Source organism: Amblyomma mixtum, chromosome 5 (genome assembly GCF_055824585.1).
Source record: "Amblyomma mixtum isolate Tamu chromosome 5, ASM5582458v1, whole genome shotgun sequence".
NCBI classification, from domain to species: Eukaryota; Metazoa; Arthropoda; class Arachnida; order Ixodida; family Ixodidae; genus Amblyomma; species Amblyomma mixtum.
Window position 1 is genome coordinate 56,709,396 of NC_143016.1, and position 27,768 is coordinate 56,737,163.

Sequence of the window (27,768 nt, forward strand, 5' to 3'; positions counted from 1 at the left end):
TTCGTGCTGCCAGTGTTCAGCGTCGTTCACTGCAAAAGGTGTTTGCTGTACTATGGCGCGATCTGACGATTTTGCGATTGTTGATGGCGCTGGCCAATCGTGGTGAGGATAAAGCAAACAGGCTGGACACCCGCCCTGAAAGGGAGGGTTGAGTTTTTTAAGCAAGGCTAGAAAGAAGTATATTATCAATGACAAAAGTGGAGGATGGGTTCATTATGCGAGTGGGTCCATTACGTGAGTAATTATGGTATTTCAAGAACAAAGCTAACAAGCAGAACTCTTGTTGAAACTCATTCTCATTCTCATACTCATCTACAACAGCACTAGCCCTTTCTAAATTAACGCTCACTTAACAGCTGCTGAAGCATGGCAACCGTGCGACAGACACGCTGTGTGCAAAACTGGTGCATTTAATGTCAATGGTTGAGCCACACCCACAAATTAAAGAGCATGTTGCATGAAGCTCTTTTCCATGGCCCTCAACCAGCTGTTCAAGAAAAGCTCCACATATTTTTGGAAGACATAAGGACTTGCAAATGAAGATTGCTGAAAGGTTTCTCGGCGTCTGGAAATATGACGTGCCTTGTGGCAACCACCACGCCCACCTGCTCTTGCCTTGCGAGAAAGCACTGTCAGCTTTCACCACCCTTACCTGGAAGCTTCTTGGTGCGGAAGGAGGCGTTGGTGATGATTGCCTTGGAGACCGTGGTGGTGGAAGTGGTGGGAGAGATGGCCACACTGATGCCCATTGGACCCTCAGCTGGCTGCCCACACTGGCTGGCCATCAGAGAGTTCTTGATGGCACTCGTCACCTGCAACAAAGTGCGTGTACAAACAGAAAAACATGGGCTTTAAACATAGCTTCAACTTAAGCTATGAGAAACATTGCTCCAAAATATAACAAAGTACTGTCAGTACCACATCTCCTTCACAGAACCCAAGGCGCCTAGCACAAAGCTGGAGCGGACACTACTGCCATGGCACACTTAGCTGGTACCATTATAAAAAACCAACCTAAAACGAAAACTCGAAACTGTGCATGTTCTTGCTTCTGCCCCCTCCAGGTAACAAACATCTCATCTGTCTAACTCTACTTTTTTCCGACATGTCTGGTAGCACATAACAGCAGCTTGAACATTTTTGCAAAAACAAGTGTAGCAAATCATATTTAAGTATGATTTGCTATCAGTATTGGAAAATTATCTGATATTGATTAGCAGGTCACTGTGCCAGTTGGGGAGCGTTAGTAAACTTCACTACCACTTAGAGAAGGCAGCCTCGGTGGCCACGACAGACTCCAGAAGATGATGCTGCTCAAAGCATTAAGCAAATTCGACTCATTTCTTTTTTGTCTTGAGAGGTTCCACCCACAGTGAAAATTATTCTCGGCCCAAATTAAGTTCCGACAGACTTCAAAACAGGTTTTACCAAGTTTTATGCAGAATTTAAAGCAGAATAACAGAAATAAAAGGAGGTTTCATTCAAAAAGAAGCAACCGCAGCTGACTAGACACGCTGCCGAACTTTTCCTTCTTTTCACAATCAAGACATGGACTGCTTGTTTTTGTTGTTCATTCATGTACCAATTATCTCCTATAGATTTCAGCAGCTTCATTCATTCTGTAGGAGGACACTTCTCCACTATGACCTACATCTACATATCAAATTGTGTTAAACGTTCACAACTTCCACAGTGCAGCAATATGCCACTTTGCCTTCTCTGCTTAAGACCACCACCTATGAAGTCGCTGAATGACAAATTGCCACACTAGTATGAATTTGAACACTATTTTCCTGTTTACCATTAATACCCTCACATTTTTTTTTCTTTCTTCCCATACACTACATCCGATTCAAATTCATAAACACTGTAAAAATCCATTAATCATAGCGTCCCTGTGGCACAAGTATAACGAGCTCAAGGTAGCCACATAATTATGCCTAGAACCAGAACAGTGCCGCACATTAAACTAAGAGTAATCCCTGGTTATGTTAGTGAAAACAGCCAGTTAAAATGGTTGCTCAAGAGAATTTAATTCCAAGACTGGTGCAATGATGAATACTTTTACAAGCTGCAAGCCCACAGAGAGCTTTACTATTTTTTCATCATTAACAACTTTACTCAAGCACTCTAAAGTAAATAACAACAACAACAAAAAAAAGTCACAATGTTGCACGGAACAGCATTCATATATTACAAAAAAAGATCAGTAATATACACATTCAAGACAGTTTAAGAAATGCACCATAATCTTGTTTCAGTGGCATGTTAAACATGCACGAGAAGCAAGACACGAGTCACTCGGGCAATATTTTGCCATGCAAGAAGCTTACCAATAAGACGTCTGTGTACATTTGCTGCATGGCTCGTCGATGAATGTCGTTCAGTGCTTGATGCGCAAGAGCAAAGAGGCCGTTGAACCTGGCCAGAAAAACACACTGTTGCAAATCACAGTCTCCACCATTCATGTGTTAGTGTCGAGGTCCTACAGTGACTGCATTTTTCTTTTCTGCAACACTCTAACTTAGTATTATGCTTCAGTAACACTGTGACAAGGTGTGCACTGTTTAAGCACTGACAAAGACAGTGTAGGTGACACAGTATAGTGATAGTACAATGATAAAGAAAGAATGATAGCTACCTAAGTGCGAACAACTAGGCTTGTCGTTATAGCCACAATGACGCTAAGTGCAGCAAGGGAGGGGAAAGCCTCAGGGTCCTTGGCAATGTCTTGATGAGCGGACTCCCCTTCGTGTGGGTAAAACTTTCATCATTGGCAGGGAAAGGCCCTATTTAAACCTTGCCAGTGATGAAAGTTTCGCCCAGATGAAGACAATGTACTATAGTCAAAAAGTTGGCAAGCATCCTGAGGCTTTCCCTTCCTTTGTTCCCATGTCAAGGAACCATCTGCCTGCCCTCTCTCTACCATAAGTGCAGCAAGAGAAGACGACACACAAAAAGAAAGAGAACTTGAAGACAAGGCACAGAGACAGTGTTGCATATTTGTGGCTCTTTTCCATGAGCTGTACCATCTTTCACTGTGCCTCATTTTAAGTGTACTGTTTAAAACCCATTTTACCAAGTCCAAGCACACAGCAAATCTGTTCATAACACAGATTTTCATAAAAAGAAAAACAGAAATGCGGCAACTGTACAAACTTTATTTATTAAAGACAAACTATGCTGTTACTTTTCCCTGAATGGTGTTTACCAAGAGTGGCCTTACACATCTTTCATATACTTCACAACAGGTTCAGTTCCTGCTTACTTGCCATTGAAGGACAGCAAACCACCTTCGGTTATCGATTGTGTCCACCATCTGGCTAGCCTTCATCCCAGTACTTTAAGAAAGTAGACACAAAAAAGTTTGCTTTTTCTTTTGGAATCGTGTGCAAGACATTCGTAAACCACATGGAATTTGCCTGCACCAGGTAAACAATTTAGAATTGAATTTCTCTTCAAGAGTAATATCAATGAAGGTTTCAGCTGCAGAATGCCGATTATGACATCATGAGAAAGGCTGAGGTCATGTGAGGCATACAAAAATTGCAATATAATAGCTCCTTCATCCTTTTAATCTGACACAATTCTTACTTTAGGCTGTCTCAGGGGGCGATAGACAGTAAGCAAGCACAAAGATATTACACAACAGCTCACACGACTTTCAACCATCCATGTGACATTGTAACCACCATTTGGTCGCGCACACCGAAACAAAAGAAAAAAAACATGGGCAAACAAACTAAATTACAAATTATTCACGGGGCAAAGAAAGAACATAACAAAAGAAAGAACAGGGTGTCGGCACCCCTTTAAAGGGGGAAGAGGGTCTCGTAAAATATTTTATTAATGAAATCCCATTAATGAAATCTTCAGAGAATAGGTATGTATTTTTGTGTTCCACATTCTAAGTACGTCCTTTAATTTAATGAAAAAAGTCCCTGTGGACTTATGTAATATATTGCATAACTTTCTGCAGATAGCTTTTAAGAAACTTTGCTGCTGCGAACGTTGTAATATGCAGGCCATCGGTTTCTCTTGACATCAAGGTACGCAATAAGAGTAAAATTAGTATCATCCTGCCTGTTATACAAGTTCAGTTACAGGCTTTTGAAGTTGCCACTTCAGAAACAGGAAGTAAAGTTTGTGTTCCTGCCCTCAACTGACAACTTTGAAAATTTATCCAATAAAATAAAATTCCAGTTTCCCAAATAAAGGACAGTAAAAGTCAAAAGAGCAAGCTCACATAGAGTAGTATACAGCTTGCAGCATTTCCAGGAGGATCTGTGAATTTAAGTTGACCCGAGGTGCAAAGCTAGCTGGTAGGCTGCTGTCAAAGGACATCCGCCGAACAGTCTCCAACGTCCCCTGGTTCACCACTCTGCAAACAATCACAAAGATTTTAAGCACTTAACAAGGCTATTTACACAATATATGTCATGCTGCCACCTGCCTACAATGTGCACTAAAGTTTAAGATGTCTGAGTTTCAATGACGCCTGATGATTTTGCATGGAAAAGATGATTAAAAAAAGGATACACAGAATACAGAAGCAGGTGTGCACAAATTGAATGCAACCAAATACAGCAAAAGCTTGTTAATCTGAACTCGCGGCTCATTTAAGCTCACTCCCGGGTTCTGCACAGCCCTAAGCATTTCAATAAGGGGAAAACACCCAGTAATTCGAACATGTCGATAACTATAACAGTTAATTCAAACTCTGAGCCCCTGGCAATGCACTGCTCCGCAGATAGAAGGCGACCCATAGAGAGTACCAACGCACTGCAAATTTAGTTACTAGAGACACCAAACAACGAAAAGAGAAAAACAAGCCGCCCACATTCGGATAGTGGAGCCAGTAATCCAACGCAAGCCACTGCAGGCTTTTGTTGCGCCACACTCACTGGGCCTGCGATCACATGGTGTGCAATGCAGTTGCAGTTTAGGTATATTTGAGACTGGTCGCCACAGCCGTGCTGTTGCTTACACAGAGCAAGAAAGTCATGCACCGAATGCGAATTTGATGCATGGTCCTGAGGAAACACAGTAAACCACACGAGGCACAAAAGCCTAATGCAACAAATCTGCAGAGACAGTCTTTGTGAGTACTCGCGTCAAATTTAAAAGCTCTGCGTGGACCCTATGGTTTGCAAACAATTTTTAATAATCCTTGCTTGCAACGATAAGGGAGACTCTTCATGGTGTGTTTTTAGTCGCCCCTAGGAGCTTTCTCATTAGGCGTGCCCAAGTGACAGGAGGGATGGGCCCCAGCAGGGTGCAGTCCTAACCTGTTTGTTTAGGGAGACTCTTCATGGTGTTTTTTTAGTCACCCCTAGGAGCTTTCTCGTTAGGCGTGCCCAAGTGTGCCCAAGTGACAGGAGGGATGGGCCCCAGCAGGGTGTAGTCCTAACCTGTTTGTTTTCTTCAATTTTAGAGCGCAGCTCTTTGGCGTCCGTTCCTGGGTTTCGCGTCGGCGTCGGCGTCGGCCTCGTAACCAGCTCCGCCCCCAATGTCACGCTTTTCAATTGGTCGAAATGCTCGTGACGTCACAGTGCGCGAATTTCAAATGGGGCCAATTGTACTTTGGCTAGTAACCATGCAACCAATCAAAGGGATCGTATAGTGATGCTGCAACTAAGTTGGACTGAGTTTAGTTAATTGCTTAATTAATCAATTAGCCTAATTAATATAGAGGAGAATGAAGAGGTCAGAAGAAAAGAAAGACGCGCGCCGCAGCGACAACAGCGTCCGCGGAAGGAGACGCTGCTGAAAAAAAACAGATAAGTACGAAGCCGCGTTCCCTCCACCACCACGCACTTTCCCACTCAGTAAGACGTTGCTCGTTTCATATACGTTGTGTCGAACATCCTAGACAGTTCCAACAATTGACAGGTTAATGACAGAACACGATGGATAGAAATACAAGAATATAAATATGAAATAGCCTAATTAACCTTTCTAGTTAGACCGCATAAATCAATAAAACCGAGAACGAAATTGGTCCAGTTGGGGAATCGAACCAGGGTCTCCGGAGTGCGATACGAGCACGCTAGCCACTCCGTAATGCCAGCTGAATGGTTTGGAATGAACAAAGGCGCGTCTAGCTAATAGGCGTCTTCGTTCACTCCCATCTTCCCCCTTTCCCTTACGGCGAGGTGCAGGTGTCCACCCAGATATGCGAGAGAGATACATTTCCTTTCCTCAAAAAATAAATTTACCGTCCAGCAAGGCGTACAGCCGAATTGGCGATGGCGTTCTGTGGACTCCCTGGCAGCGTTGCACTCTTACAGGCGAAGCTTAACATGTTAACCACACATCAGTAACACACGCAGACAGCCAATGGACGCGTCATTCGCTGGCAGCACTTGATTCATCATTCACAACCACATTCTTAACGTACGCTCCCTTGCCGCACATGCCGAGGACGTACACCACGATCACATTCTGCGCCATTCCTCTGTACTTTGCTTTGCTGAAACCTGGATGGATCCCGAAGAGCCTCTCGAAATCATAGATTTCCTATACTGCTGTGGTGCTCGCAGAGACCACAACAGAGCGGCGGGAGTCGCTATCTACTTGCGCACAGCTCTCTCTGCAATACCAGTCGAAATGTTTGGCACGTCACATGAAGTTGGCGAACTGTGCGCCGCAAAGTTGCCCAACGGCTTGCTGATAGTAGCTGCCTACTTCGCCCCTACCGCACTCACGAAAGACATCGTGCACTTCCTGCAACTCGCATTAACCGTCCATCGATCCACACCGATGTTAGTAGTGGGGGACTTTAATATTTACATAAAGACAAACAGCAATTTCCTAACACTTATGCGGGAGAACATCCCGTTCCTCTCGCTCGTAACGCGTCCCACGGCTGTGACAACCTCGCGAGGCACTTGTATAGATCTCGTCTTTGAGAATCAAGCATTGGTGTACCAAGTCGAACATATATCAGCCTATTTCTCCGACCACAAAGCTTCCTTCATGACTGTCAAGAACTGTTAGTGGAGTCTTTGTTAAAAGAATACATGTGAAAAATAAAAAAAAAATTCTGTGATAGCGCATACATGTGTTGCTCGATTTCTTTGCCTCAATGTATCGAAAAGGTGAAACAGCTTATTTGCTGCGCTCAAATTTCGCATTAGGAAGTAACGTAATCGTCGGTAATTTTTTTTCCATCACCTTTATATCCCCTCCCCTCTTCTCCCAGTGCATCCCTTCTCCCGCCGTTCCTTCTCCAATTCCTCCTTCAACGTTTTATTTGGTACATAAATAGGCACACAGTCATGGCAATAATGTTAATAAACGGCGCATAGTTCACGGTTCCATTACGAGTGTTCTCGCATTCCTGCATGTTTGATGTTTCGAGGATATCGCGTAGGAAGAATTACCAGACCAGCTTGAATGGGCTTTACTTTCTGTCCTGGATATAGTTCCTTGATTGTTGCTGTTGCAGACCATATTGTTCCCGTCGTGATTCGCACGTGATCACACCCACACACATCGAATAAGAAATGCACTAAAACTACCATAGCAAAAAAAAAAAAAGGCAGTGCTATTACAGCGTTTCATATACGTCACCAGCGGCGGTTTCAATGAGATATTATCACCCACGAGGAAGTGAACTAGATGGTTCTAATAAGAGGGGCGTCCTGAAGAACGACATTTCGTGCTTTTAATTTTTTTCCTGCCACATCCCTGCATATCAGTTTAGGGGGGAGAGGAGGAGCATCATTATTGGTGTTAATGAGCCTAGCTTAAAAATTGTTTTTGGTGCAGTGACAAGTGGTGGAACACCAATTGCTCCTGACCTCTTCCCTTAAGGCACCATTGAGGTGTCCACGAGATGTGAGACATTAACTGGATTTCCTACCCCCTGCAGTGGCTCAGTGGTAAGGCCCTTGTCTACTGAGCTGGAGTACTGGGGTTCCAAACCAGGGTTCCAAACCGCCACTTTCGATGGAGGGGAAACATCTACCCCTGGTGGTCGAAATTATTCCCTCCACTACAGCACCTCTTTCTCTCTTTCTTCTTTCACTCCCACATTCCTCCCTTCCCTTACAGCAGCCAGATACTGCACCATTTCCTTTCCTCAAAAACGAATTTACTAATTTTACTGGATTTCCTTTCCTCAAAAACAATTTCCGCATCAAAATTGTGACACAGCCATTTGTCCTATACTGTTGCCAGTGGTATGATACGATTTCTTATTGCATATAGCATAGGTCTCTTAGCCAGGTTGGAGGCTAACTCGCGACAGGTATTCAAACCTAGTGTCTGAGTGTTTCCCTTGGACCTTTGTGGATTCTGCATTTGTGGAATTAGTATTTTGTGGAAGAAGGGGTCCATGAAACCTTCCCTCAATAAGGTACCAACTGCCATACAATAAGGTACCAACTGCCATACTATACCGCATATTTCTTTTTCTGTCCTGTTTTGCGCCTGCAAAGGTGACCCCTGGTTACAGTCATGCGCTTTTTGTTTCCTGTTTCGTGCCCACAAAGTTTACCCTCGTGTCACAGTTGTGGCTGTGCTACATTTAATTAAATACGGTAATTCTTAGACAACTTTAAAGTACAGGCTACGCAGAAATAATTTACCACACACAATCTACGACCCCCATCATACACACATTTCATCAGCGGCTATTCTTTACCAACAATTACACATTTAATTCCAACCCCTGCTCTCTTCAAATAAGCCTCTGATCATCATCAACAATAACTCCATCCAACAAATCAAGCAGCAGCCAGCACTTACCTAGAACACATTTTGCAGAACGCAGCCCTGGATGGCTGAGGCATGGTGCTAATAGACTGGTTGTAGACGCGCATTAATACCATGGCCACTTGCAACCTAAATAAGAGAAATACCAAGGCAAAACAACAAAAGGATCAACAACTAAGGATCAAGGAGAATACTTCACACTGACTAATGTCAAGGCTTAGTCAGGCCTGCAACCTGCCCCATCCCTTGAAGAAAAATAGCGCATAAGAAAAAACATGAGCAAAAAGGAGAAGACAGAAAGAGAAAGCGTTCAACAAAACAAGAAGGTTAGCATTAGGAGTACAGGAGAGAGACAGAAGTGCTGGAGTAAGCCAGTTTCCCATGAAACAGGAATGCTGCAAGCTAGGATTTAGGACAGGGACTGAGCGAGAGTGGTTTAGGTATACATGTCAGCAGCGCGATAATGCAGGAACAGTAACAGTATGAGCATTTGTTGCAGGGGTGACTGGGTTAGCAGTGAGCCTTTTTTCAACCTTGCAACTGTACAAGACCAGAACAACAGAAGTGCACTCTATAATCTGCGACAGCCTTTTCTGGAAATGATCCTTAAGCTTATGGTTCTTCCTTAACATGTGAGCATACCATATATATTACTCAGCATAATTTACAAGAACAAAATGAAGAGTGAAAGCTTAGTTCCCACTCAATCCAATGCAAGAAAGAGAACAAAAACTTAACAGGCAATGTAGTATATTCATAACATAATAAAACTTATAGATTTAGAACTGCCGCCGCGGTGGCTCAATGGTTATGGTACTCGGCTACTGACCCAAATGACGCGGGTTCGATCCCGGCCGCAGCGGCTAGAATTTCTTTGGAGGCGAAATTCTAGAGGCCCGTGTACTGTGCGATGTCAATGCACGTTAAAGAACCCCAGGTGGTCGAAATTTGCGGAGCCCTCCGCTACGGCGTCCCTCATAGCCTGAGTCGCTTTGGGACGTTAAACCTCATAAACCAAACCAAACCAGTTTAAAACTGTGCCAGTATCTCTTATGGGGCTGAAGATGAACTATGAGAGTGACCTCAGCAATGAACAGGGAGACGTGTCACAAGAAGGGGGCAATCAACTCTATTTCATCACAATGATCAGCTCAGAGACGAATCAGAGCACCCAGTGCAGTCCTTATGCAAGTGAATAGTAACCTCTTACCTATTGCTTGCGCTCAGTGCATCGATTGCAGGGTACGGGCCCTGCACAACTTTGCTGTCTCCATGCTCCAGCTTCGACAGCATGTTCTCAGTCAACTGGGGCTGTGGTAGCGATATGGGCTGCGCAAGAGCAACACAAGCCTCAGAACAGTGCACATTTAAATCCCCTTTTCTAGACCATCAAGGAAAGCACTCTGGAAGCTCTGCTACACAACACAGTGTTAGACTTTCCATTTGCAATGCACATTCATGCTTAAAAAAAGCAAACTGAAAATGCACTGCTGTCACTTAGAACAGCTGCAAGAGTGCTGTGCAAGAAAATGTTGGCAGTGGACAGGTCAGCGCACCCTAACATCACACAAAAGCCTTTCTGCAGTAGGTACTAAAGCAAATTTTATCATCTGCAAAGCAACTTTGTCATCACTGCCCATCTGATGTTTTTCATGAACCCGTACTTAGGCTCCCAAAGCTAAATAATTCTTCAAGCAGCTTTTTCAATGCCACAGCTTGAAACTGCCTTTAACACTACCTTCATGAAGTCAGAATTTAACTATCTTTCTGTGAAGTTTACTTCAGTTCCCTTTCATTCATGGTGCACGAATTCACTGCATTCAGTTGGTGTAGTTTGCTCCTTCCTCTAGACTTGATGAACGTTGCCTTTAAGGGTTTCATGCTTAGAACCCATTTTCTAGACAAATAAAAAACAGAACACTGAAGGCTCTTCAGCTTATGTTCCAAGAAGGACTTGTAATTTTTTTTTATCACAAGACAATGAACTACACCCTATAACTGCACAAGTAAATCTGCAGAGTACATGAGCTTTCTCAACATTACACGCAACATGTCAGCATAAAAAACTGTTACACTTAAGAGGCACCAGCAACAGCAGATGCTCCAAAATCTGCAGTACACTAGTATTTTCTAAATGCTAAAACTACAACACCATGCCAGACCCAACTCTGCTCTTGGTACAGCAATGATTACACTTTGCACCAATAAACAAGACAAGTGACTTTTCACAGCTTTGAGTAGGGGAAAGATGGCAACCAAAGTGCAATCTTCACCAATCTCTTACATGACCGACCAGCCTTCTGAAATTTATAAACTAATGACATCGTCGCACAGTTTGTCTTCTTCAGTGGTTAGAACACATAATGTTCAGAATGGTTGCAGTTTTTATCCGGCAAAAATGATACATAGGAGCAGATTTTTTTATTCCTTTCTTAATGTCCTTGTGATCTCAAAACATGCAATGAAAACACAACTGCAATATCAAACATCCCATACACACTTGACCAAGGGCTGCACTTTTTGGGGGGTGCAATTAGGCGAGGTACAGACCGCATACAAAAGCGGCATTTTTTAGCTCACGTTCCCAACTATATTCCGGGGAAACTACTTTATTGTATCATATAGGCTGACAATATATCTGGAGCCTAGTTGCAGATATCTTTAAAGTTGTTTATCGCTATCACTACTGCCACCACTTGGGCTGGGATCCTCAACTACCTCATAAATAAAGTAACCTTTGGTTTTATCCATTCCATTCGAAATTCCTGTAACTTTAAGACATTTAACAGCAATGGCAAACAGCTGCACAGCGGTGCATGCTGAAAAGTGATAATAATGGTAGTAGTCGGCGTCATCTGGCAGCTCCTACAGAGCGTTCCAAGCCAGGAATTTCATATACACATGAAACACAGTTGCCATTTGTAGATTTCTTTTTCCCCCAATTACTGACTGCCGAGTTGGAGGAACGGCCCATACACGAGCAAGGCCCTTAGTCAAGTGTACACAATCCTAATGCACGTCAATGTCAGAATCAGGCAAGCTCAACAACACACATTCAGAGAACATGTGTGCGACACGCATGCCTGGAGGCATACAAACTTGGAATTCATGGAGGTGCCACACATGGTGAGACAACTTGTGAACACAATAATATTATCTGATGTACCACAATGGCATCGGTGCATGTGAAACATACAGAGACCAGAAAACGATGAACATAGGGTCAAAATGTTTTTGCACATTAAATAATAAAAAAAAAATAGCAGTTTTGACACCCGCTTCTTTACATGCTTCTGGCACAGTGTCCATCACATTTAAAGAGTTAAGACAAAAACACTTCAGGGACTTTCAAAAGGGGATTGCAGTATTGGACCTTTCAAAGGATTTCCGAAGTGACATGCAGCCAACTTGCATAACTATCTTGAGAGTCCCGAAACTATTACGGTTAAAGGGACACTGAGAAAAAACAGAAGTTGGCCTGTATAGAGAGTGCACTGTGCTGTAATCACAAAGAGACCACTCGCACAGAAAACCGAGCTTTTATAAGAAAGACAGGCATTGCCATCACCCCTTCATTCCACAAATTAAATGTTTGCGTTGACATTGATTTTTTGGAGCGGATCCCAGAGGCTACACTACAGCGCCAATCCCCTCAAAACAGTGGCAATCCATCCTTTTTGGCAAGGATAGTATCATGAGTTTGAATAAACTGCTGGGAAAATTTTTAAATTTAATTTTCTTAGCAATAAATGTGTCTTTCGCTGCCAGACAAATGGCAACGTAGCCACAAAAAGCCACAGCATGAATTTTTACTCACAAGAATAATTGGATGCGAGTGAGCTCAGTGTCCCTCTAAGATAGAACCTTGCAAGTCTTAAAAAAGGAAAACAATGAACAATGCTGTAAACCTTGAAGAAAGTCCCTTTACACCTATCGCAATAAAAACTGTGTTTGGTTAAGACCTACACAACAAACTAGTACAGCAGACAGATTCATCTTTGTTCTAGCATGTAGTCAAGCAGACAAACAATGTGCCTCAATGTCTGAAGATGACATACACACCAAAGGTGCCATCCACAAACAAAACGAAGCCTGTACTAAATATCTCAACTAGTTCAACCTGGAGATTAAACTCATCTTCTTAATCTGGGAGATCAAACTATCAAAGACTTAAAAGAAAGTGTTGCAAAGGTTAGAAACTAAACTATGCATTCATTAAACATTACTATCAAACATTAAATATGACATACAAAGCATAACTCGAATTATGCCTTGCAGGATGTTTCTAATGAGATTTCACTACAGAAAACTACGCAACTACAAACATACTGCTACAAGGCATTTTCGTGTGCATTCAGTCGAGTACCAAAAGCTTGTATTAGCCGCTTCTTTTCGTGCCAGTAAGCATTTCAGCAAATGAACAGCAACTGCCAAGTCTAAATGATGAAATAAAAATTTCATAAGGAAAAGCAAAACTACTGCAGCAAGCATCCACATAGTGGCAGCTGCTGTGTACATCGTGCTATGCTACTACGCGCAAGCAGCTTGGTTTTGACATCCGGGACTCTAGTGAGGTCTTTTTTTTTTGCTTTGTCTTCACATATTCTATAACTGCTTCATTTTTCTTTCCCAGCGAACTGAATGAACTAGGCAAAGAATGGCTGAATTTGAAAGAAAAAAAAGTCCACGAAGTACCAGGTGCCTTGGGTCCGTGACACAGGCAGTTGTTTTCCAACAGGTGCAAACTCACATACGAGGGTCACGCAGAGATGGACGGGTGCGCAGCGGCGTGCACAGAAGAGCGTGCGCCACGGCAACGATGCGCTGGTCCTTGCAGGTGCAGAGTGGGGGAGGAGGAGGACACAGCAGTGGCCGCAGCAGCAGCAGCAGGCAGTGGTGGGGGACGGAAAAGAATCGACAGACCGTACTTACACACACCTCGTGGTATATCGATGGCTTGCTAATGCTTGGGATGTGGTATATCGTCGTCGCTGGCTTGCCCTCATGGTCGAGGATTTGCTGCGAGCCGCGAGAAATAAGGCGACAAGATTAGTGCGGTGAAATTTCACAAGATGAAGCACCTGCACAAGTCCCAAGCTAGTGCAAGGCACACCACTGGCGACATAATATGCGACAGCACAAGTACCGCATTCTCACATTAAGGATGCACACAGAACGAGTAAACCCACTATTTTTGTTGTCAAAATAATAAGTTCCGCTAATATATATTACCCCATACAACGATCGCACCCAAAAATTTACATAACCATGTCAGACCAGAGCAAAAGTTCGGCTTGTCAGTGTTGACCCAAACGTTCCTAAAATCTGGGTGTTCTCATGAATGTACACAAAAAAATTTTGCAGCCGCAGGTCCAAAAGCTCTTGCTTGAGTTTTCTCTGCGCTCTCTCCTATGCAGCGCGGGTTTCTGGTTCTGTTGGTGCACAGTCAATAAACGATGTGCTTCTTGGGAGTAATAAAATTTGTTGGAAGTTAGCGCTCATGCTGTTTATCTGCATTCTGTGTCATTTTCTGCTGTGCTACAGCTAGTTTATCAGCTCTGCTAAAGGCCTCTGTACCTAAAGAAACGTTATGTCGTCTTATGATGCTTATTTAGATAAATAGATGTGCAACACAATAAGTATCTAAATTAAAATTACAAATAATTCAACGGTAAAAGGTGAGAAACTTGGCAGTTATCTGGCCGCCAGGAGCAGGATGCTTAATCAGACAAAGGAACCAACTTGGAAGGCTGCTCACAGTACCCCCTACCATTAGGGTTTTTCAAAAGCTGATTAAGTAGGAGCACAGTAAGTTCTCTCTAACCTCCAATAGTCCTTGGGCTGCAGAAGTTACGCATTTTTTAGAAATTCCTAAAAGACAATTGTGAATTATAAAGTATGCAGGACATGGCAAAGATATACTTCCTAAAAAAAAGTACATTCATCATGTGCACAAATATGGAATCATCTATGGCCATTAGAAAGTTTAATCAAGTAGCTAATAGGACAACTGTAGAAACTATACAAAACATTCCACACACATGAGGCTACACTTTACACACATCTAAAAAAGACAGCAATGCAAATATCAAACCACTAAAAAGAGGCACCCACTGCGTATGTAAAGCAATATAGTATGTTCACACATTACATTGACATCATGCTTATCAGCGAAGCAGTAAATGCATTTATTTCAAAAGCAAGAAAGTATGTATGTGCCTCAGCAAACCTGAGTTTAACATGTAAGAGAAGCACTCACCAAGTTATAAGCACCCAGCAAAAGGATTTCGAGGCAGTTCAGGGACTGGAAAGCAGAGAAAAACAACCTCAAAATGAGAAATGCCACAAAAGCATATCAAAGAACAGGAATAAACTGACTTAGTGTCATGAAGCCCCTCAAGTGCCAACATGGAGCCCTAACACCTAGCAATCTAGACGACACAAGAGTGATGGCACCTTCTATTTTGATGTAACGCAGCCCTGCAATTCCAATATGCAGAAGCTTATCTTGCCTGTGCATAGATTTCACAGTTACTCTAAGTGGCTAGGAATCACTCCATGGCAAAGTAAATATACATGCAAAAATGTGAGTCATTTCACACAGTACAAGTGCAAAGCAAAGAAAATGATGGCTAGACCTGAATGAATGGTACACCCAGCTTTTAGCTTTAGGTGTGCACTTGCAAGCGGAGACCTCACTACAAAAATAAAGGGCAGCGGAAATAGCTTCGAGAAAGTTTGCTTTCGTATTGCCTTCAATTCTCATATGGGTGCTCGCTTTTCACGCACAAACGTGAAACTAAAGCAGTATTCATTTCATTTCATTTCGCTTTATTTTTCCAGAATGTAAATTACATCCTAGAGAGATGCAAGGGCTAAAAGCTGCTAAAAAGCAGCTTGACGGGGCCCAAGCACCTCAAATGGCAGTACACGACAGAACGCAAAAAAAAGGTTTACAAAGATATATAGGTTAGAACAAACACAACGAGGCAAGTGACATATTGATTCAATACAATGAAAAACAATGGCAGTTTACAGACGCATGAAAACAAAGAAAGGACCCCCCCCCCAAAAAAAAAAAAAAAAAATCATTGTGCATACATGGCACCTACAGACAAACAGAGGCACATAAAATGCAACCAGGCTATATATTAACAAAATACATTTTTAACTCACTTTGTTTAACACCAGCCAAAACTTTGTACTTATTAAGAGTGGTCGGTAAATTGTGTTCAAGCGTTTGAAGTTTATAATTATTTCGAAAATATGGAATATACCAGGGATCGGTGTTTCGGGTGTGGGTTCGATTCGAAGCGGTCCTTAAATGGGCAGTATGTATGAGGAAATCTCTATAAGCACGAGAAGAATGGTAAAAAAACCTCAAAATGCGAAAAACATACATATGTTCAAAACGAATTATTTTATAATTAATAAAGGCACTTCGTGATGGAGAGAGATAAGGAAGGTTTGCAATGTAGCGGATCATTTTCTTCTGCAGAACCTGTATTTTTATCACATTTGTTTTCGTGGTAGTTGCCCAAACAGAGTTACAGTAATTCAAAACGGAACCGAAAAGAGCATGATAAATTTGAATTTTCACGTGAGTGGGAAGAAGCCATCGACATCGTGATAGAACACCTGCTACTGAAGAGAGCTTTTTACAAATATTTTCCACATGCTGATCCCAGCTGAGATGCGACGAGAAAGTAACTCCAAGAATTTTGTGGTTGTCAACAATTTTAATTTCTTGACCTGCGTATTTAGGAGCGCGTTGTAGTTCGAATGGCTTGTTCCTTGCACGGAAAATTATTATTTTAGTCTTTGTAGGGTTTATTTGGAGGCAATTAGAAGAGGACCAGTTTTCTAGTTTCGTAAGGATTACATTGCACTCTTCTATTAACTTGTTTATGTCGTGACCAGATATAAGTATACTGCTATCATCGGCGTATATGATAAATTTCGCTTTATCATGAATGTGCACAATGTCATTTATATAGATGTTAAAAAGCAACGGGCCCAGAATGCTGCCTTGAGGCACACCATTTTGTACCGCCAGAAAAGAAGACTGATGATTGTCGATATAGACGGACTGTTTTCGATTTTGTAGGTATGATTTGATCAGGTCTAAAGGTGTTCCACGGACTCCGTTTTGAGAAAGTTTATGTGTTAAAATTTCATGGTTTATGGAATCGAAAGCCTTACTAAAATCAATGAAGAGTCCGACAGTGAGAATACCCGCTTCAATGTTTTGCAGGACACATTCCTTCAGTGATAACAGTGCTAATTCTGTTGACTTGCCTTTTCGGAAGCCAAATTGAGCCTCAGACAGGATTTGTTTTACAGTAAAAAAGTTCACTAGACGGGAAAAGATTACTTTTTCCAAGCCCTTTGAAAAGACTGGAATCACAGATATTGGTCTATAATTGGACACTATATCTTTATCTCCACCTTTAAACAGAACTGTCACTCTTGCTTTCTTCATTTCTTCCGGGTAAACTCCCGTTTCAATTACCAAATTGAAGATGTATGCAAGCACGGGTGCAATAAAGCATAGTACATATTTGACTGGTTTTATCTGAATATTGTCAACATCTAAGGCTTTGCTATTATTTAAATTCATAAAGGTTGTACATACTTCGGTCTCATTGGTGGGCTCAAGAAAAAGGCTTTCGAAAGGGCTACAAGATGAAGGAACTTCAGGTAGATGCGTCATAGGTAAATGGGTAGTTAAAAAATTGCTGTTAAAATGGTCAGCAAGAGCCTGACCGGATAATTCAGAGCCCTTATAGATTATTCGTTGAGGTGGCGCATTTTTCGTATTGCGATGTAACATGTTATTGACAACTTTCCAGACAGCGTCTGAATTTTTCATTCTAACATCAGAGAACAGTTTTTGATGATACACAATCTTAGCACGCCTAAGTTCAGCATTTAGTTTATTTCTAGTTTTTTTGAATAAGCTTAGAGATTCTAGAGAGCGGTTATTTAAAAAGGCATGGTACAACTTGTTTTTGCGCTTTATCATTCTTTTGAGCTCTGGCGTGATCCATGGCTTTCTTATTCGTTTAGACTGCTTAATGTTCTTGAAGGGAAAGTGCTTAGAGTATATGTCTACAAAAACCTTGATAAACTCTGAATATGCATTATTTGAATCTTTTATATCGAATATAAATGACCAGTCGTATAAACCAATGTCGCATTTGAAAGATTCAAGAGCCTCGTCTGATATGTACTGTACTGTGTAGGTTTGAGTTTCGTCATTTTTGTATTTTGTTTCTCCTTGATAAGAAATAAAGATGGGGCAGTGATCGCTAAGGTCATTTGCAATTGTTCCAGCATCTGAAACATTGGATTCAATATTTGTAATCAGGAGATCGAGACATGATAACGTAGACACTGTGATCCGAGTAGGGGACGTTATTAAGTTAACAAAACCAGTTGACTGAAGTATGGCGGCAAAATTGCGTGCTGTGGCCGTATTATCTAACATGTCTATGTTAAAATCTCCCCCGCATAACAGCTGTAGTTTGTTTATGCGAACATAATCCAAAAAGTTTTCAAAGAAGTTTAAAAATTGGGTAATATTCCCGTCGGGAGGTCGGTACACTACAGAGATCATGTGGGAGAGCCCACTGGGAGGGATGTGCATGAAGTCGCCAACCAACGGAACTCACTCCCCTAAACTACATTCACATGGGCAGCCAAGAGGGGCATCACAGTTACTATGTAAGCTGCCGGCTAAAACAAGGGATACTGCTACAAGCACACCACAGAGCATGAGCTAAGAACTTGCCTGAGACGCTAAAAAAAAATGCTGCTAACCTTCCACCAAGAAGGCTCCCAAGAGACGATCACTTGTGATTACTCATTCAGTCAAGCCTGGACATATTGCAACCCAGATATTTCGAAACGTTGGCTACATAGAACACCTATATTCTGCCCATATTTTCACATCGAAAATAAAGGCAAGTACCATAGTATATCAAACTCCAATTTCAGCAGTCCATACTGAATGGTAAGTTGCACACCAGCAAGTGGCACTTCTCCTAACAAAAAATTGCAAAACTGAAAATTGGTTTTGAGGAAAAGAAAGAACGCAGTAACTGTCTCACATATCTCAGTGAACAACCAAAATGCACTGTAAGGGGAGAGATAAAGGAGGGAGTGAAAGAAGAAAGGAAGAAAGAGATGCCCTATCCGAAATAATTCAGACCACCTGGGGATCTTTAACATGCACTGACATGGCACAGTAAACGGGTGCCTTTTGCATTTCACCTCCATCAAAATGTGGCCACCGCGGTCAGGTTTGACACCAGGTACTCCAACATTTGTAATCACTATTCGCGCATAGAGACTAGTCAGCTGAGTGGCCTTGGGCACTTACTGGTAACACTAGCACCGTGAAACAGCGTGACAAAAGAAATGTGGGGTGTGCTTCAAAGGAACCTTAAGTCTGATGGATTATCGCATTTGAATGACAAAGGGGCTGCTTCCACTAATTACGAAGCTTTTGCAAGCCAGAAAAAAAGAAAAAAATAAAGCATCGGTATCGCTGCCACCAGGTCTTTCCACAAGCAAACTGTGGCAACGTCAAGACAGTTTTTTGCACTGATCCCCAAGGCTAGTCTGCAACCACTATTCACTTCCAAACTGTGACCAGAGTCCTTCAAGGTCTTGACATCATAAGTTTGAATGAAGTGGCGTGGAAAAAAAAAAATTTTTAATTAATAAATCCTGATAATGTTGCAGTGAACGATGCCACTGTACACGCAGCAACTAACTGTAGGGACACCCAGGCTTAGAAACTCCACACCATGGTTCCTTCGGGTACAGCAAACGTACCCACCTTACGTAGGTCCCTCCTGTGCACGCTGCTGAGGTAGTTGCCAATTATGCAGGGCAGGAAGAAGTGAGCAAACTGCCGCAGCGCCTCTTCCTGAGCTTTGAAGAAGATGAACAGCTGCTCACACAGGGGCTCCAGAAACTGCAGCACAAAGGAGGGCCCCCACAGAGATCAGAACTGCCAAACCAGTGTGACTTAATCTTCTCTCCAAACAGGCGCGCCCAGCAAAAACAGACTGTGAAGCAATATTTTTTCACCCATCATTACTCGACACTGTGAATGTCAAAGTGCCTCTGAAGAGTCTCAACTCACTGGGCCATTCAGAAAGTTCCCTACAACCACCCTGTCTGAAGCTGCAAGAATTTATTATCGCTGAAGAGCAACAGCCTCATTTATTAAAGCTGAGGGGCAACAACCTCCAGTATATGTGCCAGCATATCACAAATATATGGTGTATGGTATGGTAAGCGGCGTGTGAGGTTTTAGCCCATACGTAAATAAACTTCTGGAAATTAAAAAAATTAGGTACTTTTTTACATGAAATGTTCACCTCAGAACCGTCCCTTCACTGATGAGAACATTTTTCTCAATACCGACTTTTGGGCTGTCCTACAATGCAGGAAAATAGGCAAATGCGCTAACTTTTGTGTGTGGTAAAGCTTGTAACGTTTGACACCGACTCTAATGTGCAAATTTCTCAACACATGTGGTAGTTTTTCCTGACAATGTGCAAATTTTCTTCGCGGAATCGCAATGCATACAGTCGATGCCGTTGAACCTGTCCACTGTTTCCAGAGAAGACTCGAGGTTCTCTTTCTGAACGCACACAATGCAGCGTTTGCGCAGGAAAAGTATAGGCACTCTTGAATCTACGCTAGTGGGTACAAACTTTCATAAAATAAACTTTTAGAGTCACTGCGCAAAAAAAAGCAGTGTACTTCATGTAGGACACTAGGCATATGTGGGTCAATGCCCTAAGCAGCATGAGGGATATGAAATATGCCATAGTGGAGGGTCCTGGATTAATTTCAGTCACCAGGTGTTGACACACACTAACACTGCACACTACACAGAGCGTTTCTGCAGTTTGCCTCGTTCAAAATGTGGCTGCTGTGGCCAGGATATGATCCAGTGACCTTGGGCTAAATAGCAGAATGCTTTAGCCACTGAGCCACCATGGTATCCTTGTACGTGGAGTTCAAAGTCCTGAAGCAACTCAGGTTTTGGGGATGCCTTGTGAAGAATGCAGAGATGGCAGACAAAATTAAAGCACCCTTAAGTGAACCTTTTGAAGCATCTCATGAAGCACAGACTTCCATATATTACTACACAGCAGTAATTTTTTAGAATAATTTATTTGCTGCAGTTCTGAGGCTCATGCAAACGAAAAAAAATGTACTGAATACAGCTGAGCACTGGCAGATGTACATGAAGTGTTACAAACACTTCCAGAAAAAGAAAAGAAGTCATTGCAATAAAAAAAATGCACAGACACATATTTGCACGATTCATTGATAAAATGGGATGGTGTTTACTTTGCTTTTTATTTTTCATAATCATAAATTCTGACAGGCTTTACATTGAAAACAGAAGAAATGCAGAGTATTCCTGGCCGCGAAAGGTACTAGTGGAAGTGACGATGACAACGTGATGGGTACAGATGGGAGGACAGAATAAATGAGGTTCAAAGCTAGAGGGCTTTCCAGGTATTTATAAGGTAACGGTAACTACTATATCTGAGTCAGTGGGAAAGGCACAGTACTTACATCCCGGTGGAATTCCTTCTCTTCTAGCACCAGGATAACAGCCTCAATCAGCTCATTGTTGTCGCGTATCGTGTTAGCAAAGGAGTGGACTTCGGCGTCTGTCACTGCCTGCAAGGTTGGGAAAAACAAGCCCAAAGTTGTTTGCAAGAGCAAGTTGTCCATTCTCTGTCCACAAACAGGGTTTACACCATCTTTCCTGCAAGTCTAAACGTAGCAAATTTATAATGCAAGGTTTATAGGATTCAAAAGCCAATACTGCTCTCTTTGCTTACTGTCTGCTCTAGCCTTGAAATACACCTTTCTCCCTATCACTTCAGCCAAGCCCCATAGGTCTTGGGAAGATTTAACCTGTGTGCTGAAAGTCATAGCTGTGCTCTATTCTTTTTTTATTGCAGCATGGCGAGTCTTTATTTCCAGCTGCTGTAGTTTCATGCATTCCGTGCCAGCCAGAGCCAACAGATCATGCAGCGTTTCTTGCGACCAATGGAATGGACTCTCTCTGAAGGCATTTCATGATCACTTATGGTGCTATCGCCAGTGATTCAGCAGAGGAATGCGTGAATGCCGCTAGTTCATCAGTGCCACCAGCAGAAAATGCAAATTTGCATTTCACTGCACTGCTGTGCTGTATTATCACTGTACTGCAGTGATTTGTGTTCGTTTTTATACTTGTGGAAACTGAGTTTTTAGAATGCATATGCATTTGCAGTGACGCTCAGACATAGCTAATCCTCAGCACCTGCAATAACTTGTGCATTTTCAAATCATTATTGTCAATTGCTCAATTTATCTAGTTAGCAACTTCTATCAATCTCCCTTTCACTTTTTACGGGAGGTCCCACTTCATTCTACAACTCTAGGAACTACTCCTGTACAATACTATATTGTAATACCATGAACTAATTATCTAAATAAATTGCGATTCTGATTCCTGCTCCTTGAACATAATACATTTTAATACTAAGGACTTCGCTACACATTATGCCCCGTAGTGGAAGATGTGCACTCAAATTCTAAGGCAGTTGATTCAGTAGATACACACCTTACAATCGAGAAGGAAATCTCGCACAATGGAGTCCGCCATGAGGTACACATCCTCTTGAGCTGGTGGCTGCTAGAATCCTCCTGGAAGGAAATGAAAACAACAGAGACATAAAATTAAGCATGACCGTATAATCCTCCTTTCTGCAAAAGTATCTTGTTTTTCAAGCAGCTGAAAACACAGCTAGATAGCCTATAGCACACAAATAAACATAAATATGGCATCAGAAAAAAATCAGCATTACTCGCAACAGCATGATTAAAAATTTATCCCGATTTTCTCTTTGTTCACCTTAATTGCATGATCACAAGCCATTGCTAGACTATGTAGATGCGATATTCAGCTTTCTTGCTGTCTTCAGAAGAGATTGACATAAGATATGCGCGGCTGTACAACGTAATACAATCATGCTAGCAATCACTCGTTGCTCACCTTTTTCATCAATGTGCGACGGCTCAACAACTCGCTTCACTGAGCGCATCTATTTAACATACAGAAGTGAGAGCAGCCGTGAGCTTTTTACGTCATAACTTCAAAAGGCATCGCCTTAATACAGGTGGCAACAGAAAGATCAGAGCTGATGTAGTGTGGAAGAAAAAAAAATATTCCAAGTATTGCTCTGTTGCAACCCTGGGTATTTTAATGATAAAGGTCCTCTTACATTTTTTGCTTATGTGGGCCAGGTGACTATGTGAGTTAATCTAAACTTAGACAACACATTGAAAGAGGCAAAGCTTTGAAATCAAAATGTTTCCTTACGTACAACAGCACACGTAGAGAGATCACTGGCAGATCACAGTCAGGTACTGAACAGTAAGAATGGAAAAAATATATATCCGCTGCTCAGCCATTCCCATAAAATATGAAATTCAAAAACAAGTTGTTCCTGCCTGCAATGTGCGTACCACCTGTCTTGCAATAACGACCCCTAAGTACAGATGGCAGTAGGATATTTAACACTCTCAATTGAGACCAACTGCAACACTTGCTGTCCTCTTATAGTTTCTATGCATTTTGACAGCCTCAATTTCAAATGATACTTTTCATTCCTTCCCACCTACTGTTTTCTTGCAAATACTTCTACAACAGCAGTTAGGAAAATTCTTTCCAAACAATAAGGGAGATGAGTACAGGCATTGAACAACTGTCCTACAAATGGGCAATCAAAGCAGCTTTTCTCTTTCTTGACTGCATAGGTGGTTATAAGCTGCCAATTGATTGTGCACACATTGCAACACATTTGCTGACATTTTGTAAACCAACCATAACAGGGTTTACGTCAGAACTTTTGGCTAAGATAGTAGTGTCGTGTAGGTAACCTAGTAACATGCCTCCTAAGAACAATTATCCGATGATTATACAGCAACTTTGTTCAGCATAAAACTCAAACAAATTCCTAAATATTTAAGAAAGAGTAAGTGGTCCCAAGAATCTAAAACAACATGAGGCTGCTGTAAGTGCACCGCATCAGGATTGTGAGATGGACATGTTACAAATGGAAACACGGGGAAACCTTTCCTACATAAGTTAGTAGCGATCATGTTTGTCAAGTTGATTTTCTCATTGTTAGCTCACAACAGCTTGCAGTAATATACAATAATAAGCATGCAGTATGTCCATTCCAAAGCCCTGTACCTGAAAACAGCACAGGGAATATTGCAGACAAGGGAACGAGTGCGCAATAAATGATGGCCACTGTGCCATACATTAATGATGGCCCTTCTTCGTTTATTCAGGCTGCCAGCTCGATCTGCCCACCTTCCGCAAAGCAGCTCTCAGAAACACTAGGAAAAAATATTACACAAAGGCAGCTGTGCAGATAAAAGCAGGAGCATACAGGAGCTTTGCTGGGAGGGACCACCTGCACGAAATTCTTTTTGACCATCTCCCCAGAAAAAAAAATATAAACAAATGAATGTTTTTGTAAATTGTGGGGTTTAACGTCCCAAAGCGACAATTAATTGGTGCATGAGGGGCACTGTAGTGGAGAGCTCCAGATTAATTTAAACCACCTGGGGTTTTTCAATGTGTTCTAGGCCTCCAATGTTCCAATGTCTATGATCACAGAAACACTGGCAGAATGACAGGTTGCCCTTGCAGCTGTGCAATAGGCGCTCAGTGCTGGATTCTGCAACTGAAGTTTAAAAGGCAGGGAGAAATCGCACTTCGTCCTTTCTGGGTTGACCTAGGCGGAAAACAGCTCGTTTAGCTTCCTCTCGCATAGCCTCGTGCAGCTATATAGCTGCCTTCCTCGTGTATAGTCGATAATTGGCTATTTCGAAAACGTATGGTCCTTGGTGCACGCTTGTGCGCGTGCGAGTGAGCATTGACTGCCGCAACTTCCTGCGATGCACCATTCTTCCTCACATCGCCCACTGAGTGTGTTCATTCGAGCATGCAGTGAGGCCCGACTTGAAGACCACTATGCGATCGAGTTAACAAGGCAGGAATATGCCAACCTTTGAAGATTAAAAACGCAGAAAAACAGAAAAGGCAGTTATAGCGTGACGCGCGTACAAATTTCAAGACCAGCCTTCCATTTACGGCTGCGCGAGGCATTTTTGGACGACCCAAAAGGTGCGCGTCATTCAACGACGAGCACACATAGATTATCGATCGTTTAAATGTAATTAGCGTAAAGTCTCAACGCATGCACGTGACCTTAGGACAGAACGCCCCACCCTCAAAAGCCGGGGATGGTCACGACTCATGGTTTTTTTTTTGTGTGTGTGTGCGGTACGTCCCTTCCTCGACCACTGCTCTTAGCTATTTCTATCATGTTTGAACGCCCTCCATCAGTACAATCCGATTCCGGCTTTCGTATCAATAAGAAGAAACCCTGCTTCGACGAAAAACAGGTGGTCAGACAAGGAAATCAAGCTCATCAAGAAATCCACTGACCAGGTGAAACTTCATGCCACTAGGTCACCAACAGGTGGTACGTTAAAGGCCACAAACGATGTTACTGCCCTCACGTTAGTACAAAGAATGTGTCGGAAAGATCGAACAGTTGTAAGTTAAAATCCTGACATCGCCCCTCGGTGCAGCGGAGTGCGATATGACAGGTGCCTCCAGCACCGGATCACGCGATGCTAGGCGGCAGCGCTGAATGAGTAAACCACTACACCACTCCGGAAAACGGAAAACCAATACCTCGGCCGCTGCCCCGATCAGCAGAACGTCGATCGCACCAACCTCACCCACAGAAATCTCCAAAACTTCGGTGCGCTAATCTAGTCAGATGAATGTGCTGTTCAGGATTAGTTTCATTTCCACTCACCCGTGGATGCAGGGGCCAGCGTCGCTGGAAGGCCTAGTATTGCGATGGACTTTGTCTGGGAAGCGGGTTGCTTGATATCAAGTTGCTTCTGTACGTTGCACAAGCATCGAGATATCGGCCTCACAGATTTCGGTCTCGGTCACGATAAGACTACACAGACCGCGAGCGCGTAAGCAACGATCCCGAGCGCAAAGCGAGAGTGTCGCCAACGGGGTGGGCAGGCCGTCGGCGCGTCGCTGGCCCCTGGCTCCACCTGGCTTTCACTTCGGCAGTAATCGACCGACTTTGAAGAGGGCGCAAGTAGTTAGTGCAGTTTCGGTTTCGTTTCATCCTTTTCTAAGACAAAGCTCTCTTGATTTGCCAGTCCCCCTTACACTGCAGGTGAAATGTAGACTTAATTTCAGGTTTTTCTCTGGCAGTTCATAGAGGCTGCAGTCCTTGCGACAGGGAACAGGGCGGCGCATGTCGAAGGGAGACTTCACACCCTTCGCTTCGCGACGAATTCTCGGCCGTCGTTTACTTGCTGTGCTTCGGGCAAGAAACTAATGAGCTAATCATAGCGGGGATATTGGTGCATCAGGATTTCTCTGCGCATAATTTTGTCAATGAAATACTTCTGCTTTAAAGGTTGGATACCAATCTGTCGTCAATACTGTTATCTCTCTACAGACCGTAATAGTCAGGCACGCGATTTATTTTACGTCAGGTCACAGTGGAGATATCACCAGTATTACGCCAAAAGAAAGGGGAGTGTGGGGGGGGGGGGGGGCTGTTCAAACAGGAAAAAAAAACATTTAAAAGAGGAAACGTATCGAACGACTGAGACTTTGGTCACAAAACGCTGTACAGAGGTCTAAAACTTAAGCGCCCCAAATCACAATGACTCGCGTTGTATAGATTTGCAAAGCCCACAAGAGTGTATTAATATGAAAGTCTTGAAGAAAGGGGAGCTCAATAAAGACAAGGACTAAGACACAAAATTGGTACGTGTACGCTAACATTCAAATTAATTGTGGAAGAAGTCATCCCGATGTATCTGGTCCAATTGACCGACAGCCAGCTGCTCAGAAGGCGCATCAAATGCAAGGGACAATCAACATGTGCAACACCTGGAAAAATAAAGATATAGGTGCTGGGAATACAAAACTGCAAAAAGAAATAAAAACAAAAGAGGAAAATTCTGCATTGATGATGTGTAAGAAAAATATCTTGGAACGATGACGAATTTAAAAATCATAATTAAAAGCCAACAAGCAACAAAGTAAAAAGTGAATGAAGCCCTCAATAAAGGCAGGGGTCTACCTGTCTTTCACACATAGAATATAAAACATAGGAAAAATAGCTTCTGGTTAAAAAGCGACTAAAAAGAAAGCGACAAAGGATCTAAAAAGAAACAAAGAGCACACAAAAAAGATGGCAAAAATATAGATTTATTAAGATGTCACAAAGATGTCTGTAAGTATGATGTCTGTCTCAGGGGTCGAGGCTCTGCCGAACATTTGGTGGTGCGGGGACACGCTTGGAGGCCCTGGTCGCAAGTCCGAAAAGGAGCCTATATGTATTTCTGAACCGCTAAGTAAAAAGATCTCGGTGTGCCCATTCCCACCTTAGTTTACATAAACATTACCTCGCAATTAATTACCTTTATCCTGCACCCCAACCCATTATTTCCTAGGAGCGATGAGGGGTATCCCGCGGTTCAGCTGGCATCAAAATAAACGCAATAGGAGTTTATAAGTACAGAGAAAAATAAAGCAAGCACTTAGCGAAAAAAAGTGCACAATACAGTACAATGGAAAGCGTAACTTCTCTTAAGTTTAAAACGATAAACTAATATCGCTTGACCGACAATAAGAAACAACCACGCAACAGTAAGAACAAGCATACAGGCAAAAGTAAGAGCAGAAAAAATGGTATAACACAAAAATAGTAACTCAGATGTCTTTTCTGAGTATTTGCGCAAGAGGAAATAATACGTAGCCGGAAGAATTTTCTACAGGAAAAGATGGCAGCACTGTCAAGAATTTCATCCAAGAACACCTATTCCAAAGTTTATAAATTTGCTTAACAGCATTGTAATGCTAAATATCAGTGACCGCAAAGTAAAATTACCTTT

General features: G+C 42.5%; 1 protein-coding gene across 2 annotated transcripts in view; it reads right to left on the reverse strand.

Annotated features, from left to right (window-relative positions):
* Hyccin (PI4KA lipid kinase complex subunit hyccin) overlaps window positions 1-25,910 on the reverse strand; it is a 36,435-nt gene extending 10,525 nt beyond the window's left edge. The window contains exons 1-11 of one of the 2 annotated variants that reach the window (XM_089544576.1): window positions 25,653-25,910; window positions 22,373-22,455; window positions 21,331-21,438; window positions 19,568-19,705; window positions 14,981-15,025; window positions 13,660-13,740; window positions 9,932-10,050; window positions 8,755-8,850; window positions 4,247-4,381; window positions 2,334-2,421; window positions 653-812 (exon numbers count right to left, since the gene is read on the reverse strand). In XM_089544576.1, coding sequence (XP_089400702.1) covers window positions 653-812; window positions 2,334-2,421; window positions 4,247-4,381; window positions 8,755-8,850; window positions 9,932-10,050; window positions 13,660-13,740; window positions 14,981-15,025; window positions 19,568-19,705; window positions 21,331-21,438; window positions 22,373-22,414 — 1,012 coding nt within the window. In that variant the 5' untranslated portion in view covers window positions 22,415-22,455; window positions 25,653-25,910. Of the gene's footprint in view, window positions 1-652; window positions 813-2,333; window positions 2,422-4,246; window positions 4,382-8,754; window positions 8,851-9,931; window positions 10,051-13,653; window positions 13,741-14,980; window positions 15,026-19,567; window positions 19,706-21,330; window positions 21,439-22,372; window positions 22,456-25,652 lie in introns of both variants that reach the window. The other variant, XM_089544575.1, reaches the window with a different exon arrangement.
* Window positions 25,911-27,768: the final 1,858 nt, after the last annotated feature.